At 53.4% G+C, this 18,357-nt stretch overlaps 1 protein-coding gene across 1 annotated transcript in view; it reads left to right on the top strand.

Annotated features, from left to right (window-relative positions):
• Window positions 1–12,151, top strand: part of SLCO2B1 (solute carrier organic anion transporter family member 2B1) — a 54,021-nt gene extending 41,870 nt beyond the window's left edge. Inside the window, exons 10-15 of the mRNA XM_084893379.1 lie at window positions 1,218–1,575; window positions 4,369–4,534; window positions 7,289–7,452; window positions 8,841–8,905; window positions 9,249–9,369; window positions 10,693–12,151. Coding sequence (XP_084749505.1) covers window positions 1,218–1,575; window positions 4,369–4,534; window positions 7,289–7,452; window positions 8,841–8,905; window positions 9,249–9,369; window positions 10,693–10,870 — 1,052 coding nt within the window. The 3' untranslated portion in view covers window positions 10,871–12,151. The remainder of the gene's footprint in view (window positions 1–1,217; window positions 1,576–4,368; window positions 4,535–7,288; window positions 7,453–8,840; window positions 8,906–9,248; window positions 9,370–10,692) is intronic.
• Window positions 12,152–18,357: the final 6,206 nt, after the last annotated feature.

Genomic DNA, 18,357 nt, shown 5'->3' with positions numbered 1-18,357 from the left:
ACCCGCTGGCTTGGTTCTGGTGTGCTCTGAGGACTGCAGCAATCTCCCGTGACAGAGGCCCTGGCCCTGCTGCTGCAGGAAATGCAGGGACCCTCCCCGCCCAGAGAAGCCCCATGGCCGCCTTTGCCGACCAGCCCAGTCTGTCAGAACAGAAGCCTCTCGCCCGTGTTGTGGCCAGCCCGCTGAGGACGGCCTGAGGCCCAGAGCTCGGGCTCCTCCAGTGTCAGGTGCCTCTGAGCAGACTTGCAGTGAGGAACCTGTCCCCAGGCACCGGTTTAGGAGTCAGCAGGAGAGTGGGGAGCTCATCACTTCTCTTCCTGTCTCCAGGCCTTTGCCCCTGCTGTGCCCCCTATTAGGCATTCCTTTTCTTTCTCTCACAGCCTCTCCAGACCCTCCCATTCCTCAGGCCCCACCTCCGGGCGGCTGCCCACACCCACCTGCTCAGCTTTCCCCTTCCCTGGGGGTCTGAGATCTGCCCCAACATTTTGACATTTGACTGCATGTTAGTCTGTAAATCCATTCATTCATGCCCTCATTCATTCCATAAGTGTGTGTGGAGAGCTTACTGTGCCCCGGGCTCTGGAAATTCGGCAATTAGCCCAACAGGCAGAAACCCCTGCTCTAAATGAAACTTGCCTTCTGGTGGGTGACAGCACAATAGCCAAATAAGTAAAATGTGCAGGATGTTAGGTGAAGTGTTATGGAGCTACGTGAACTAAGGGTGGAGAGATCAGGGAAAACGATGTCCTGAGTTGGAGATGAAGAAGGGAGGACAAAGGCCTGGGCTGGCTTAGAAAGAGCTACAGCAGACAGAATGGGATGGGCCAAGTTGGGGGGAGAGAGAAGATAAGATGAATATCTAGAGCAGAATGAATGAAATGAGATGGGGTGGCATGGATGAAATAGAATCAGATAGGATGATATGGAATAGAATTTTGTACATGGCATAGAATTTTGAATTGAATGGAATGGAAGGAAACACAGTTGAATAAAATGCAGTGCAACTCAATGGCATAGAATGAAACGAAACTCCAGAAATGAACTGGAATTAAGCGGAAAGGAGCCCGCTGTTCTTGGAAAGTACTGAATGTAACAATAAATGGGATGAGATGGGCTGGAAGGAATGGAACGGCGTAAACTGGACAGGGCAGGAGGGAACAGAGAGGAACGACATGAGTGGCCGCCCACCCTGACCTCCGCCCCATTCACCCCAACAGTCTTCCCCAGGGTGCTGCTTCGAACCCTGCGACACCCCATCTTCCTGCTGGTGGTCCTGTCCCAGGTGTGCATGTCGTCCATGGTGGCAGGCATGGCCACCTTCCTGCCCAAGTTCCTGGAGCGCCAGTTCTCCGTCACGGCGTCCTACGCCAACATGCTCCTCGGCTGTCTCTCCATCCCCTCCGCCATCGTGGGCATCGTCGTGGGGGGCGTCCTGGTCAAGCGCCTCCACCTGGGCCCCATGCGCTGCAGCGTCCTCTGCCTGCTGGGGGCGCTGTTCTGCCTGCTCTTCACCCTGCCCCTCTTCTTCATGGGCTGCCCTACCCACCAGATCGCGGGCGTCTTCCACCGGCCTGGGTGAGTATGGGCGAGGTCCTGTGAACAACAGGGTGCGAGAGGGCGGGACCAGGAAGGGTGCAGCCCAAACAAGGCCAGGGGAACGGGGCACCTCAAATCTCCCCTCCCCCGTACCCCTGTCTCCTCCTCTCCCCCCTGGACTCAGCTGTGAGCAGTGGGACTTGTCTCTCCGGTGAATGTGTCGGGCAGCACTCCAAGGGGCAGGGAGGGAAGGAACTGCCCTGGCGTGAGAGCTCAGGCTGGGGGAGGGATGGAGTCTGAATCAGGGCATCAGGGCAAAGCCCCTGTGGGCATGGCATCTCCAGAGCGGACAAGCGCGGTGTGCCAGGGGAGGCGGGGCACACCACAGGAGCCGGGCCCAGCTCGGCCTAAGGAAGGCTTTGCTCCCGGGCAGGGGGAAAGACCTGCCCAGGAGGGAGCAGGCTCTCCATCCTGGGGGCGAGGGGGAGACCAGGGGCTGAGAGGCCCCTAGCAGGGACACCTGTGCTTTGGGAAGGGGTTGCCCTGGAGACCTCGGAGGTTCTTGGTTCTTAGAGCCTGGGAGCTAAATTCTGTCGTTCCACAGCCCTGAGATTCCAGGATTCTCTTTCCATCCATGGGGCAGCACCTGCCTCCAACCCCCCAGGAGGAAATCCTCTGGTGACTCTCTCCTTCCCTCTCCAGCGCCCCCCCGCCCCCCCAGAACACATACCTTCTCCCCTCGGGAGCAACTTGGAGAGGATGTGGGAAGTAACACTGCTGCCTCCTCTCCAGGATGATTTCATTTTTCCTAGGAACTGTTCCAGCGTAGGCTGGCCTGACGCTCAGCTAGAATTTCCCAACTTTCTCTGTCCCCGACTCTCCCAGGCCCCTCCTCCCTGCACCGGTGCCAGCTCTCTGCACCTGGGCCCCTGTGGGGCAGGAGTGGGTGGGGACTTGGCTCGGGCTCCAGGAATGCTCAGTCCTGGCCTCCCCGTCCCAGGTCCCACCTCACAGACCTCTCTCACCCCCTGTTCCCTCCTCCCTTTCCCTCTCCTCCCCCTGCGAGGCCTCTCCGCTGGCCAGGGCGGGCCTTCTGGGTACGGAGCCCTGGGTCTGGGCACAGCAAGGGGCTTCAGCCAGGCCCTGGGTCTGAGGAGGGAGCCAGGGCCTTGAATTGATTTTTGGAATAAAAAGGAAATGAGTATGTGACCACATATATTTTTTTTTCTTTTTTAAATTGGCTTATCCCCACTGTAGTGGCTCGGTTGGTTGAGCATCATCCTGTGCTCTGAAAAGTTGCCCGTTCAATTCCCCATCAGGGCACATACTTGGGTTGTAGATTTGATCCCCAGTTGGGGAGCATGCGACAGTCAAATGATCAGTGTTTCTCTCCCTTCTCCCTCCCTCCTTCCCTCTCTCCCTCTTTCCCTCCCTCCTTCCCTCTTTCCCTCTTTCCCTTCTTTCTCCCTCCCTCCCTGTCTCTTTCTGCACATCCTTGAGTGATGGTTTTTTTTAAAAAGCCTATACCACATAACTTATTTCTCTTCTCCCTCTCACCTTGACTCTGACATCTCATCTCACCTCTGTTCTCATCTATATTCTTTTTTAAAAATATTTTTTATTGATTTCAGAGAGGAAGGAAGAGGGATAGAGAGGTAGAAACATCAATGATGAGAGAGAATCATTGATTGGCTGCCTCCTGCATGCTCCCTACTGAGGGGATCAAGCCTGCAACCAGGACACATGCCCTTGACTGGAATCGAACCTGGGACCCTTTAGTCTGCAGGCCGATGCTCTGTCCACTGAGCCAGACAGGCTCGGGCTGTATTCTTGCAATTTACTCACTGAACTTTGGATTCTAATTCATTGAATAAGCCTTTCTGGACCAAGTGGGCAAATTGAACTGAATTACTCCAGCCCAACTGATGACACTGATGCTGCCCGGGCCTCTGCCTGCACCACCCAGGCCCGCAGCCCCTCCAGCTGCCCGCCTGGCCTCCTGCTCTCAGCGGCCAGCAGCCCTTTGGCCAGTTTCCTCCCTTCACGCTGCGATTCCAGCTCACATTTGAGTCCCAGGGCACCTCTGTCCCTCCCGGGTAACCTGCCCTGGGACTCAGCCTCTCTCCTCTCTCCTGCCCCCTCTTCCCCTGGCTCACTGGGATGGGGGCTCTCCTGGGACTTGGGGACTGAATCTCTGAGGGAAGGCGTGTGGGACATAAAACGTGCCCTGGACACAGTGACCAGGGTAGCGAGAGTTTTGAGAGGTGCTGAGACTGGAGAATGGCGATGGGGCGGGGGATCCTCAGACAAGGTGACAGAAAGAGAAACTGAGGCCCAGAGAGAGGCAGGAGCAGGTCGGAGACGCCATAGCTAGTCACGTATCCTGAGTTCCACACGCGTAGCTCAAATGTCCCAAGAAAAAAAAGTAACCCGGTTACAGTGAGCAAAGGGCACTGATCACCTGAGACTATATCCCAGGAGGGATTTATCTTATGCTCCCCAGAGAAGGGCCCCTGAGGAGCGGAGCTGTTCACAGAAGCAGGTCAAACATCACGGGCTCTTGGGGCGGGAGGAGTCTCAGAGGCCTCTGGTCCCCTCTGCTCCCCGCCTCCCCTTCCCCTTAGGAGGCCCTGAGGCTCCTGGCCACCTTCCTGCTCACACCCCCCACTGCAGGGAGCTCACCACAGCCCGGACGGTGTGGGACCTGTATGGGGTGGACACCTCTGGCCACTGCTCTCTCAGTGGGGAGCCAGGCCGAGGGCTAGGGCATCTCTGGTTTGTGGCCGGAGGGAGGGAGAGCCAGGCCAACCCTGCGGCCTTCTCTCCCACCAGGTCCCAGCCCGGGCCGGAGCCCTTCCCAGGCTGTACGGAGCCCTGCGCCTGCCCTCCGGACGGCTTTAACCCGGTCTGCGACCCCAGCGCCCGTGTGGAGTACCTCACCCCCTGCCACGCAGGCTGCACACGCAGGGTGGTCCAGGAGGCTCTGGACAGAAGCCAGGTGGGTCAGGCCTCTGGCTGCTCCCTCTGCCTCTCAGGGGCTCTCCGCCCTCCCTGTCTCTGTGCCTGCCACACGCCCCAGCTCGGAATGTTCTCACTCTCTGGCGCTTCTGTCTGTCTGTCTGTCTCCAGTTGGCAGACGGAGAACGTTGTTCTCTCAATAAGCTTTCCTTGCCAGCCTGGGCCCTGCCATGTGCCAGCGCCCAGAGGGGACGCAGATCTGGCCCCAGCTGCCCATGCAGGAGAGATTCAGATGGAAATTCCCGGGGTGCTTCCAGGCAGGAGAAATGGTACCCCGTGCCCCCCCCCCCCCCCCGACACACACAAAAGGATGGAAGGAGATACAGAGGCTTCATAGGAAGTGGTGTTAGTGCTGGATCTTCAAGGGTGAGCAGGCAAACTAGGGAAGGGCTTCCCAGGCCGCAGGCCGATGCTCTGTCCACTGAGCCAGACAGGCCCGGGCTGTAATCTTGCCATTGACTCACTCAACTTTGGGTGCTAATTCATTGAAGAAGCCTTTCTGGACCAAGTGGGCAAATTGAACTGAATTACTCCAGCCCGACTGATGGCAGATTGCTGCCCGGGGCTCTGTCTGCACCACCCAGGCCCGCAGCCCCTCCAGCTGCCTGCCTGGCCTCCTGCTCTCAGCGGCCATCGGCTCTTTGGCAGGTTTCCTCCCTCCACACTGTGATGCCAGCTCACATTTGCGTCCCAGTCTGGAGAAGAGTAGGAGCCCACAGTGTGGAAGCAAGCCCACTCACAGGGCGCTCATACACACACACACACACACACACACATACGCAATGCTTCGTGAAAATGCAGAGAGCTTGTTGGAGCAGAAGCTAGGGTTCATGGGGAGAAAGCAAGGGCCTTGAATGCCAGACCGTGAGTGGGAAGTTCATCCAGAGAGCAGCAGGGAGCCCTGCGTGACTCTGAAGCAGGGGAGTGATGGAGTCAGACCTGTGTGCGATCACACGGAGGCCGGGGTGGAGGTGAGCAGAGTGCAGGCTGGGAGACGGAGACCAGAGGGGAGGCTGCACCGTGAGCCTGCCAGTCAGCCCCGGGCCCCGCGTTCCAGGAACTCTCCGGGTGGGAAAGGGGCGGCAGTGCATTCTGTGTGAGCCCTAGGAGACCAACTGGCTCCTCCTCCCCTTTCTCCTCAGGCCCAACAAATGGCAAACCGGCACAAAATCCAGCCCCGGGTGGTAAAGTGTGTGTGTGCAGGGTGGTAGGGTCAGGCTTATTGTTATGACAACACTGTCCTCTCTCCAGAGCCTCCCGCCTGCCGCTGTGTCCTACTTGGCACCGGCCTCTGAGCCTGCCGCTCTCCGGGCGGGGAGCCTGGCCCCGCGGGCTGAGCAGAGCGGAGCACCTGGCTGAGTGAGCTTCAGAGGCCGCCGGTGGCACCTGGGCTGGGCAAACGGTGTGCATTTGGAACAAAAGTAATCCAAGCCTTCGGGGCCTCCCGGCACTCCCTGTCCTGACCTGGTGTGACCTCCCTGAGAGCACTCCAGGGGCCTCCAGGCCCTCGCGGCTGGGGCAGCATCCCCGAGGGGACAGTGCACTGGGAATATGGGCCCCTGAACACTGAGGCCAGGCCACGTGGTTCAAATCCCTCTTCTGCCTCTGGCTCTGTTACCTTAGGCCCATGGTTGGCAAACTGCGGCTCGCGAGCCACAGGTGGCTCTTTGGCCCCTTAAGTGTGGCTCTTCCACAAAATACCACAGCCTGGGTGAGTCTATGACATTAGAAGAAGTTTAAGGTTAAAAAACTCTCTGTTGCTTTGATTCCTTGCACATAAGGTCAGGAATTTGGAACATTCTGGCATCACCAGGTAAAAGAATGAGTTTGTGTGTGTGTGTGTGTGGGGGTAATATGTGAGGGTGTGTGTATGTGTATGTGTGTGGTGTCTGTGTATACAGGGTAATGCACAAGTAGGTATACAGTTGTGAGTACATGAAACAGTTTATTGTTATATTGTTTTTACTAATTATTGTTATTTTCCACATGAACAACTGTAAATCAACTTTTGCCCTATATGATATGTGTAAATGTGTCTGTGTATGCTGTGTGTGAATGTGTATGTGTGAATGTGTTGTGTGTGTGTGTGTGGTGTGTGAATGTATATGTGTGTGTGTATATGGTGTGTGTGAATATGTATGTGTTAATGTGTGTGTGGTGTGTGTGTGTGAATGTATATGTGTGAATGTGTGTGTGTATATGGTGTGTGTGTGAATGTGTATGTGTGAATGTGTGTGGGGTGTGTGTTTGTGTGTGTGGTGTGTGTGTGTGTGGTGTGAATGAATATGTGTGTGTGTGTGTATATGGTATGTGTGTGAATGTGTATGTGTGAATGTGGTGTGTGTGTATGTGTGAATGTGAATGTGTGTGTGGGGTGTGTGTGTGTGTGTGTGTGTGGTGTGTGTGTGAATGTATATGTGTGAATGTGTGTGTGTGTATGTGTGAATGTGAATGTGTGTGTGGGGTGTGTGTGTGTGTGTGTGTGTGTGTGTGTGGTGTGTTGAGGTTGATGCTCCTCTAGGCTCCTCTCCCTTTCCTCCTTTCCACTCCCCTCTGTCCCCACAGCATCATGCAGGCTCATCCCATGTGTGTGCAGACGGACAGCCCGAGTCCGGGTGCTGCCATCTGACTCAGCCTCCCACCAGCTCTGTCCCAGCTGGGTTGGGTCTGTCACGCCTCTGAGCCGCAGGCCCTTGGCACTGCTTGTCCCTGAAGGTTCCTCCTCTCCCCACAGGTCTTCTACACCAACTGCAGCTGCGTGGCGGGGGGCGGCCCCGTGCCTGCGGGCTCCTGCGACTCGGCCTGCAGCCACCTGGTGCTGCCCTTCATGCTCCTGGTTAGCCTGGGTGCAGCCATGGCCAGCGTCACCCACACTCCCTCCTTCATGCTCATCCTGAGGTGAGACAGGGAGGGGTCAGGGCTGGTGGACGCCAAGAGGTTCTTAGCCACAGGCAGGACAGGAATCCGAAGGAGGAGTCTGGAGGAGGAGGGGAGGGCCCACAGCACAGCAGGCTCCCACGGTCCCGTCTTCATCCTCATGGCATCCTGCGGAGATGAAGCTGTCTCCCATCTTACAGATAAGAAAACTTATCTGTAAGTTTTCAGAGCAGTTTGGAAGCTAACCAGAAGCTAACCACAGGTCATGTGGCAAGTGTTGGGTGGTAAGCCCAAATCCCTACCTGCCACACCAAGGCCCTGCCTCTGCCTCCCAGTCACAGCGGGAGGAAGTGGAGGACTGTCCTCTGACCCCGCACTCGGACCATCTGTCAGGGGCGGGCCTCAGGAGCGCATGCAGAAAACCAAACACCATCCATGTGGCATGATTCTGAGCACCACTCCAACCGACAAGCACCTCAGGGCCCGCTCTGGAACCAGCCCAAGGTCCAAGATCTCCCTGGCCATTGCCCTGAGGGGGCCTGCTGGCACCCACACATTGTCTCCCGGGGCCAAAGTCAGCAGCTCCCGGGTGGGGCTGCAGTAAGGGGACCGCACAGAAGGATAATTCCAATTTTCATTACGCCGGGACTGTTTTTATTCCCTGCTTGTTTTCCAGAAAGTTAGAATGGGAATGGAACCCCTTACAGATATTAGAAGACATGTAGATCCATAACATAGTCTGGCCACAAGGCAGAAAGTAGAGGAATCAGATGACCAGCAGGCAGCTGCATATGCAAAGTTAGGGCAGGCCATGTGCTACACAAATCCTAACTCCTGAAACTGTCTGCCGTGGGGTCTTTGCCAATCACTCAGCCTGTCCAAGAAGCTGTCAGTCCCCTTCTCTGTAAAATGGGGCTAATGACACACCTACCTCATGGGGTGGGGAGGGGCTGCAATAGGGAATGAGTCCTTCGTAAGTGCCGGCTGCTGGTATCCCTGAGGAGAGGAGCCGGTGCTTCTCGGGGCATCTGGGCCACAGCATCGCCGTGGCTGAGGAAGTTAGAAGGCATGTCTGGCTGCCCAGCTCCAGGTTTTGTCACGTGTATGAGGACGGGGAGAATGTGGTGGGGCCAGGGGGTGGGGCTGGGAGGTATCTGTGACCAGGAACACAGGGAGGTCAGCATAGGAGGCTGACGGTCGGTCAGTGGCTGTGCCTGGTACCTGGGGACCAGGCTCTGCGGGTTGATCAGAAATGGAGGATAGAGCCTAAGGTCCTGGCCACATCCCACCCAGGGGCCGTGAGACTGGGGGAAGGCTGGCATTGGGTGGCGGGAGAGCGGGAATGGTGAGAGCCCCTTGAGGGCTGGGCCCCTCTCCATCCTCATGTCACCCCTTTCCCTGATTGCCAGGGGAGTGAAGAAAGAAGACAAGACTCTGGCTGTGGGAATCCAGTTCATGCTCCTGAGAGTTTTAGGTAAAGAACCTCTGGTCCAGACACTCGCTGTGTGCCTGCCGGGGCTGGGGCACAGGGATGAGTGAGACCCAGTCCCTGACCTTGGGGTTCGCTGGCCCATGGGGAAGCAGATGCAACCCAGGTCCCTGCAGGTGGTGTATAAGCAGCTAGACAGCCCAGCAGGGAGGTCGCATCTGACATCAGGGTGAGGGGTGGGCTTGAGGGCCAAGGACAGATGGGTCCGGAGGCCTCCAGCGGCTCAGAGCCCCTGAGGGGTTGTGCAGACCAGGGAATAAGGGGGCGGAGGGGGGGGGGGGTAATAGGAATTCCAGGTTCTTTGTCCCCTGAGCACCTCCTCCTGCAGCCTGGATGCCCAGTCCTGTGATCCACGGCAGTGCCATCGACACCACCTGCGTGCACTGGGCCTGGAGCTGTGGGCGTCGGGCCGTCTGCCGCTACTATGACAACGACCTGCTCCGAACTCGGTGAGACCCCGGGCTGCCAGGGGATTGTGGGAAGGCTGCTGAAAGTACTGGGTGGGGCGTGGGGGGTACCAGGTAGAACACCAGCAGGGAGGGGAAGTTCTGCTGGTGGCAGGTACCATATCCAGTCCTGGGATCTAGATACTGTCTCCTCCTGTATGGACAAGTGAGAGGTAAAGTGGCCCAAAGACACAGCTGGTAACTGGCAAAGCTGGGCCTTGAACCAGCCCTCTGATGGCAGTCCATGCAGGAACATGCATCATCATGGCTGAGTGCGGGGGAGCCAGGGGGCAGCCCAGTGGTGAGAGAGACAGGGAATTGGGGTGGGGTAGGAAGGAGGCCCTCTCTATGAATAATGCTGGACCCCACAATCTGGGCTCAGCTCTTTCTTCCTCAATGTGGGACCTACCTTTTCGGGGCTCAGTCTTCCTGCCTGTACAATGGGAAGCCCAAAGGAACCTGAAGGCAGAGAGGCTGCTGGCCCTGAGATGTGTTGGGAGATGGAAATAGGAAAAGGAGGAGGGGGAGGAGACTAGCTAGCAGGGCTGGGAACATGGAGCTGGTCACTCCCAGCTCTGAGGAGGCCATGGTTCCTATGGGCTGGGACTGTCCAGGGACTTCCTAAGAAAGAAAAAGTCTAAAGTAGAGACTGGGTGAGTTCAATTAGGGATTTTCAACCTTTTTCATCTCATGGCACACATTAACTAATTACTAAAATGTATTTTTTTGATGACCTGATTTTTTTTTTTTTTTAAAAAAGGTATAATTTGGATTCATTCGCACCAGACAGTTATTGTTATGTTGGCTGTTGTCATTTTTTTTTTTTCCATTTGACCATCTAAGGGAAAAGAGGTCAGTGCCCCTGACTAAACAGTCAGGTACTGCGTGTTTTAAAAATCCTTGCAGCACACCGGGTGAAAATCACCGAGTGAGACAAGTGGGGGAGACGGAACCCCCTTTTTCTCTTGGTGGAGCAGATGGGGGCTGGAGGCCAATCCAGAGTTACAATTGTCAGGCAGGGCCTCTGAGCCCTTAGACCTAGACAGAGGCACCCTGGCCGAGGCCACAGGCAGTCAGGGACGGGGCAGGGAGGGTGCCTGGGCTTCTGCTCCCCACCCGGGGCTCCTCCTGCAGAGTGTGTCCCCCTCTTCCAGGCTGTGGTGACGCAGAGTCCACTGGGGCTGCAGGCCTCTCCTCCCCACAGGGCCTCCATGTCTCCACCTGCACCGTGGGTGGTGATTGCTGACCCCATTCTGCTCCCAGCCCAAGGACACCGGAGCCCTGGAAGGGAGGTCCTGGGCTCAAGGGTCTCCTGCTCTTTCCCAGGTTCGTTGGCCTCCAGTTCTTCTTCAAGACCGGCTCCCTGGCCTGCTTCGCCTTGATCATGGCTATCCTGAGGCAGCAGGGCAAAGAGGAGGGGACCAAGGCGGTGACACGCCCTGGCCTACAGCAGCAGCCGTTAATGTCGGGACCAGAGAAGAAGCCTGAAGAGTCCAGGGTGTGAGCTGTCCCAGGGCCCGACCCTGGCCAAGAGTGGCAGCCACGGCAGGCGCCTCCTCCAGGCTCTTGGCCTGAGACTAGTTGTCCGGAGCCCTGTGACCCTCTGTGCCGTCAGGATGGACGCAGGTCTCCTCCTCAGCCTGGGGTGGGGCCAGGATGGCCTCTGTCAAGAAGTGTCCATTTGGCGCCCCCTGGAGGCAGAGCCCTGAGCTCCGAGGAGCGATCCACTGGGAAGGAGGTGAGCATCCAGGCCAGGCAGGGCCTGTAGGAAATCTTGTGTCAGGGCCCTAAGGGCTCTGACCTTCTTGGGGCGGCTCACTCTCTGGACTCAGGAAGTCTCAGACCTTGCCCTCAGGGAGCCACAGTCTGGGTGAGGGGCTTCGGTGGCGAGGGAGACCTGGGCCCCTCACTTGGGTGTTTTCCAACTTCAAAGACCAAACACACCCACCTCATACTCACTGGTACCCTATGCATCACCGAGGTTTTACACATTTGACCAGGGCCCCCCACCAAAGTTACTGTGCCTTTTGTAATTAGAATCCTAATTCCACCACGTCCTCCTAGGTCCTTGAATCTGTGTCACCCGGGGCTCTGTACATAATGTCTGTTTCTATGACACCTAAGCCTGGGGGATAAACTGGTTCTCTGTGGTGCCAGGGTTGGTATAAGGACCTGCTCTTTGTATTGCCCAGGCCTGTAATTCCTGGGAGCAGTAATGTTCAGCTCTGTGTAATGAGTAGAGCTGTGGAATGCTCAGGTCTAAACAAACCTGGCTTGTGTATGTCAGGCCTTGTCTGATGCTCTGGCCAGGCCTGCTTATCTCCCTGGGAGGAGAGAGTTTCCTGATCTGCTCCCAGCCCCTTCTGTTGCCTTCACCTATCTGACCTAGCTGGGACCCGCTGCTCCAGAGGCAGGAGACAGGGAGCCATCAGCAGCTTCCCACACGCTGTGTCCAGCCATGTGGGGGGCGGGGGGCCAGGGAGAGCTGAAGGGCCTGGCTGTGGCCCTTTGAGCAGCTCCCAGCATCGGGCTTTGAGGCTATCTCAGGTGAAATAAGAGGGAAGTACAGGAGTTCTCATTCCCATTTTAGCCTACCGTTTAACCTTTAAATGGTTAACAACTATCTGAGCCTTTATTTATCAGTGTCAAGAGTTTCAAAGTTCCCAACAGGGAGAGGCTGTTCGTGTGTTCATATTCCTTCTTCTCCCCCCATTTCCCAGGTTTTGCAGAAATAATCTGGAATTGTAGATACAGCTTGTTATTAAATTTGTTCTTGCATACTGTCTCTCCTATTGGAAAAATCCTTTCTTACAAACTTCATTAGAATTTGCAACAACTGCATTATTTCCAATTACCGAGATTTAAGTTTTCCTGGAGTCACTGCTCACCATTATTTCTTATGGTCTACATCTTCCCCTATCTGTATATTCTGGTCTAATTTCCATTTGCCTGGGTTACTTCCTCTAGTAATGGTTTCAGAAATGGAATGAGGGCGTGAGGCTTTCTGAGTCCTCACCTGTCCAAATCATCATGTATGTTTACCCAAGAGGAAATGGTTCAAAAAGGTTAAGTAACTTGCCCAAGATCGCCGAGAACATAAATGGTGGCACTGGGGTTAGATCCAGATTTTGTGGGAACTGGAAGCTTATACAATTTGGGGAGCCCTCTAAGAAAAAGAACACAAAACAAGGTAAGAAAATGAGTATTTACTTACAATGAGAAAAGAAGTCAAAACAACTGTCACACGATTCAGAAAAACAGCACAGTGCGCCTCTGCCATGCACACCTCTAAAATACATTCCCCCACCCCCTCCCTGCCCCTCCCCACCCCCGACAAGTGGAAGGATTTCCCACAGATTAGCTTCTGTTTCTGTACATTTTCAACCTGTTTCTCTTCCATTGCCCATGTGCTCCCAGGGCCAGGTGGCATGAAATACATTCATGCCATGAGATGACCTCAGGATAGGACATCTTGATGTCACAATTCTGAGTGAGTTGGACAGTGTGAAGGAAGATTCCTAGAAGCCACTCTGTACATAGAGGTGGCTGGCAATGATTTACCTAAATGCAGCGATGGCTGAGAACCACATAAATATATCTCCATGGACCCAAATTATATTGATCCCCAACTCCACTCCCCTTTAGCCAGGTCCCAGATATGCCCTTGGCCTCTCCAATCACCTCATATAGAGGGAAATGGGAACACCAGGGAAGGTGGTGTGAAAAGACTTAGCAATCTTAACTGATTGTGGTTGAAGTATCTTACCTTTGCAAATTTCCTGAGAACTTGACAATGTGAATACATGCAGGGGCCCCGTCAAGCTGGGTCTTGATGCTGAATCTACATTCAGCAGAGGTTTGAAGAAGTTGAGGTCTTGTGCTTAAAACCACTCAGGCTGGTCAGGGCGAGGAGACTCCAGGAATCATCGTAAGAGAGACGTGGGCTGAGAGCCAGAAGTGGAGCAGGTAAGGACTGAAGGGGTTCCCAGAGACGGAGGGGCCCAGGGTGCAGCCCTCTTCCCTAATATTAGCCGCTGGTCCACGAGGAACCACACGCAATTGACCTGTGTGCTCAGGAGAAGGTGTGAAATTTCTTGCAAGGTTCTACAGGTGATCAAATCCAGCAGAGGACAGGACTGACGCAGAGTGGATATCCTGCAGCCTGGCCTGGAGTTCCTTTGACCTGTAGGCCCATGCCTTGCAGGGTGGGCAGATGCTCCTTAGAAGTTGGGAGCCAGGAGCCATGAATGGAGCACAAATGAATGAGAAACAAGAACCTACAGCTCCCTTCCTCAGCATTCTTTAGACCTAGTGAATTCTTTCTTCCTAATCTACCCCTACATGTGCTCTTCTCTACCCAGCTGGCCTTCGTCCCACTCCACTGTATCCCAATCTGCTATACTCAGCTCAGAGGCCTCCTCCAGGGAGAGAACATGGGATAGGCAAGGTGATGGGTGACCATCACCCTGGACGATACAAGATATAAACCCTCCATTAAAAAAATGCACATAAACACAATTGTGCATCTGATTTCAGAGGCTGGGGACCCGTTGAAGCCTGGCTCAAGACCTCCAGTGCAATGGAGGGAAAAGGACAGTGTTTTAGAGTCAGATTTAAACTCAGATATTGACTCTGGCACTTATTCATGGTGTGACCCTGAACAAGTGATTTAACTTCTCTACACCTCCGTTTCTTCACCGGAGGGAAGGAAAGTGAGGTTGATCGTTCCTGTCTCCTGTTTCCCAAAAGTTTGTGAAGACCAAATAATGAGTGCATTTGATGATCAACATTTTTAGGTTTCCTTCTCCGTCCAGGATGCCGGAGAGAACTGAAGGAGTGCATAGAGCATGGGGGCAGGGAAAGTGGCAAAGACAGAGGGGAGGAGGTACAACTGAAAGGAGACACTCCCTTTGCCCTTCCCTGGCTGCAGCTCTGCTTGTCCCCTAATCTCTTTTACTGTCAATCTGGGCTCACCATCCCAGTCTTCTCTCTCCCCACAGCCAACCTGGGACAGCTTTTCTCAACCAGATTTACATCTTATTGATTTTCTCCATTCCAGAGCAGTCCTTTCTGCTTCCCCTTTTGCTATAAAATGGGCTTGCCCTGGAAAATAACAGTTCTGAGGCTGGCCTTCCTTCATTCAACCAGCCAACGAATCCTACATGGCTGCTCCAAGCACCTGTGCTGACCCTGCTGGGGACACAACCATGTGTCAGATACAAGAAACTTCCAGTGTAAGCAGGCAAGCTGAGAAGTCATATAGGAGAGGGAAGAAGCAGCCGTGGTCTCTTCCTGGGGTCCCCAGGGCAGGCTTCCCAGAAGGGGTTAAATCAGAGCTGGCCTTCTTCATTGGGCAGGAAGTCACTAGGTGGCTAAGATAGGAATGGGCGTGGAAAACAAGGGGACCAGCAGATCAGAAGGCACGAGAGAGCGAGGCATGTCTGAGTTATGGAACAAGATCAATGCGGCTAGGGTGTACCACCTGTGCAGGGCGATCAGGAGAGGGGAGAGCTGAGGCTGGAGACACCAGTGGGGAGCCAGCCTTGAGTTCCAGCTGGAGGCTTTGGATGTTTTCCTGAGGGCAAGGAGGAGCTTCTGAAACATTGATGGATGGATTATTCCATTGGGTGGTTATTTTAAGCAAGGAGTGACATGACAAGATGTGTGTTTTAGAAAGACTGCTGGCTGTGCCACAGGGGCTGTTGAGTAGAAAAGAGAAGCTGGAGTCCACGTGCTCAGGCGGGAGACTGGTGCACTAATGCAGATGAGAAGCAGGCTTTGAACCAGGTCAAGAGGTCTCCTGAAAGTGGGGACATCTGAGTCATGAGAGATGAGTAGTGACACACCAGGTGGAGTATTGAGAATGGTGCCCAGAGAGAAGAAACTGCAAATACAGAGGCTCAGCATGCAGAAAAGCTTGGGGAATTTCCACTACTTCAGGAGGGCTGCAATGTTGCTTTAGAGGGAGATGATAGTGAGCGCTGAGATTGAAGAAGTGGGTTGGGGCTCTCAATTTCTCCCAGTATTCTCTGTCTCCTGAACCTAGGTGCAGGTGGGAGAGAAGAGGGAGCACAGGTCACTGTTGCAGACTGTGAGGGGCTACCTCCATGCAGACCGTGAGAGCCCTGGGTGAGGCGTGCTCCTGACTCAAAGCAAACCTTTCTGGGATCACAATACTTGACATTTTTACAAAGTCCCTTTGTACTGGATACTCAAGGTTCCCTGGTAAGGAATGAGGAACAGGGGTTATTATCTCCATAAAGGAGATAAAGAAAAAGGCCTACAAGAGTGTAAGAACTTATCCAAGGTCACTCAAGAGCCCAAGTATCCCCCTCTTAAAACTCTGATGTTTTTTCTAATAAACCTATTTGTCACTGACTCACATATACACAAGAGATACCATAGCTGCAAACTGATGTGATTAAAATGAAAAGGGGGAGAGAAACACCTCAGACAAAGAGACCAAGTCCTCCTGTCCTCGATTCCTCAAACATCACCCTGGAGCTGGAGACATTCCAGCTGAGGAAACAGAACCAGGTTCCTGTGATTTGGAACCCAATAGACATGGGGGAAATCCCAGCTCAGCCACTTCACTCATCTCAGCCTTGGTTTTCTCATCTGAAAAACGGAAGAAAAATTCTACCTTTCACATTTGTTCTGAGGATTTAATGTGATAATGTGGCACTAGAGTAAGTAGTTAACCATTGCTGAGTAACAAATTACCCCAAAACTTAGCATCTTAAAACAGCAAGTTTTTCCCAGCTGGTGTTGCTCAGTGGTTGAACATCGACCCATGAACCAGGAGGTCACAGTTTGATTCCCAGTCAGGTCACATGCCCAGTTGTGGGCTTGGTCCCCAATGGGAGTGGGGGTTGGGGTGGCATGCATGAGTCAGCTGATCAATGATTCCCTCTCATCATTGATGTTTCTATCTCTTCCTCTCTGAAATAAATAAAAATAATTTTTTTAAAAACAATAACAAATCTCTATTATTTCACCCAGTTTCTGAGAATAAAGAACCCAGAAGAGGATCAATTAGGAGATTCTGGCTCGGGATCTCTCATGACATTGCAATTGAATGTTAGCCTGGGCTGCAGTCATCAGAAGGCTCAACTGGGGCAGGAGGATCCTTTTCTAGGCTTATTCTGAAACCAGGGTCAAAAGTTTCTGTTTCTTTCTACACAAGCCTCTCCACAAGGCTGCTCATGACATGGTGGTTAACTTCTCCTAGAATGAATGAGCCAAGAAAGAGGATGTGTGCTACCCAGATGGAAGTCACTCATATTTTACAACTAATCTTAGAAGTGAGATATCATAACTTTTGCTATATTCTATTGGTCACACAGACTAACCGTGGTAAAACGTGGGAGGGGAATACAAATGGTTAGGGATAGCAGGAGGTGTGGATCATTGGGAGCCATTTGGAGGCTGGCTCACAAGCGCCTGGAACAGTGCCTGGCACACAATAGGTACTTATTCATTAGTAGCTGCTATTAGTCTCCCAAAGCTGACAGGTTGAGAAGACAAGATTTGGACAAGAAAAGATGAGAGACCTTGTCAAAGTAGATTGTGAGCTGAACTGGGTAATGTTTGATTACATGGTAGGAGAGGGTGTGCTGGCCAAAGGGGTGTAAATAGGGAAGGCTCCCTGGCAGAGGCTGGAAAGGAGAAGAGGCCAATCCAGAGAGAAGGCAGAGTGTGAGCATGGCAGGCACTATCGGTTACCTTCCCACAGCCAACCCCCTCGTCCTTACTTCAGGAGCAAGATGCCCAGAAACATGGATGATTCAAGCGATTCGTGGAAACACCTTCCCCTGTGCCAGTAAGTGGTCTAGGAGGGGATGTGTGACCTCATTTCGGTCAATGGCACATAAGGAGATGGTCCACTTGGAAAGCTCCCTTCCTGGGTAAAGGAGAGGCACGAGAGGAGGAGGCCCTTTTTGCTCCTATGCCCTTTCTTCTTGCTTGGGAGGACATGGTGCTCAGGGTCACGTCAGCCACTTTGTGATCACAAGGAGAGTCTCCCTCAAGGATTAGAATGAGAAAAGTCTGTCATCAGAAACACGGCGGATCACCAGGCCAACCCTGGATCCATCTTCCTCTGGCCTCCTTGTTAAAGACATAAAAGGTTTAAGCCATCCTTACCAGGTTTTCTCTCACTTGCATTCCCACTGATTCAATGACAAAGTATTCCAGTTCCCTTTGGGATCACTTCCTTTCCCCCGGGAAGGCAGAGTGGAAATGTGGAATAGGAGAGGGCCCTGGGCTGGGAGGCAGGAGTCCTTGGTCTAACTCCAGCTCTGCCTGTGGGTTACTCTGTGATCTTGAGCAAGGCCCTGCCCCTCTGGGCCTCTAATAGCTAATATTTACTGACTGCTCACTGTGTGCTAAGCACTCTGCTAAGAGCGTCCCTTGCATTATCCCATATGTCAATATTATCATTCTCTTTGTTTTATGGATAAGGAGAGTGAGGTCCAGAGACATTAAGTAATTTGTCAATGACTACATAGCAAGTTAGTGCTGTGCCTCTGGATTCTGAATTCAGGTCTCTCTCTCTCTCTCTCTCTCTCTCTCTCTCTCTCTCTCTCTCTCTCTCTCCAGCCCAGGCTTTCTGACCATAATGCAGTATTGCCAGGCAATAAATGGAACTCTCTGGACAACATGACTGTCAGGGCCTTTCCAGATCAAATAGTCTTTGCTTTGCTGGCCCATTTCTAGCTACATGAGAACAACCAGCCTATCTGAGAGAAGAAAGAAGGACTTCTACCTATATGAAAGGCTGTCTGTCCTGTGAATGGAGGTTAGACTTACTCCATGTAGCTCTAAGGGCATGAACTGGACTAATGTGGGAATACCACAAGGAGACAGAGTATAGCTTCTGTAAGTTAGAACTTTCCAGCTGCTATTCAGCAGGGGGTACAGCTATGCACAGAGGTAAGGACTCCTCTGTAAAGTAACTTATGGGAGCCTCTGTTTGGTAGACCTTTGTCA

The sequence above is a fragment of the Pipistrellus hanaki genome (genome assembly GCF_964339955.1).
Source record: "Pipistrellus hanaki genome assembly, chromosome: 9".
NCBI lineage: Eukaryota > Metazoa > Chordata > Mammalia > Chiroptera > Vespertilionidae > Pipistrellus > Pipistrellus hanaki.
Note: the sequence above shows the minus strand (reverse complement) of the source record. Positions and strands in the feature narration are given on the sequence as shown.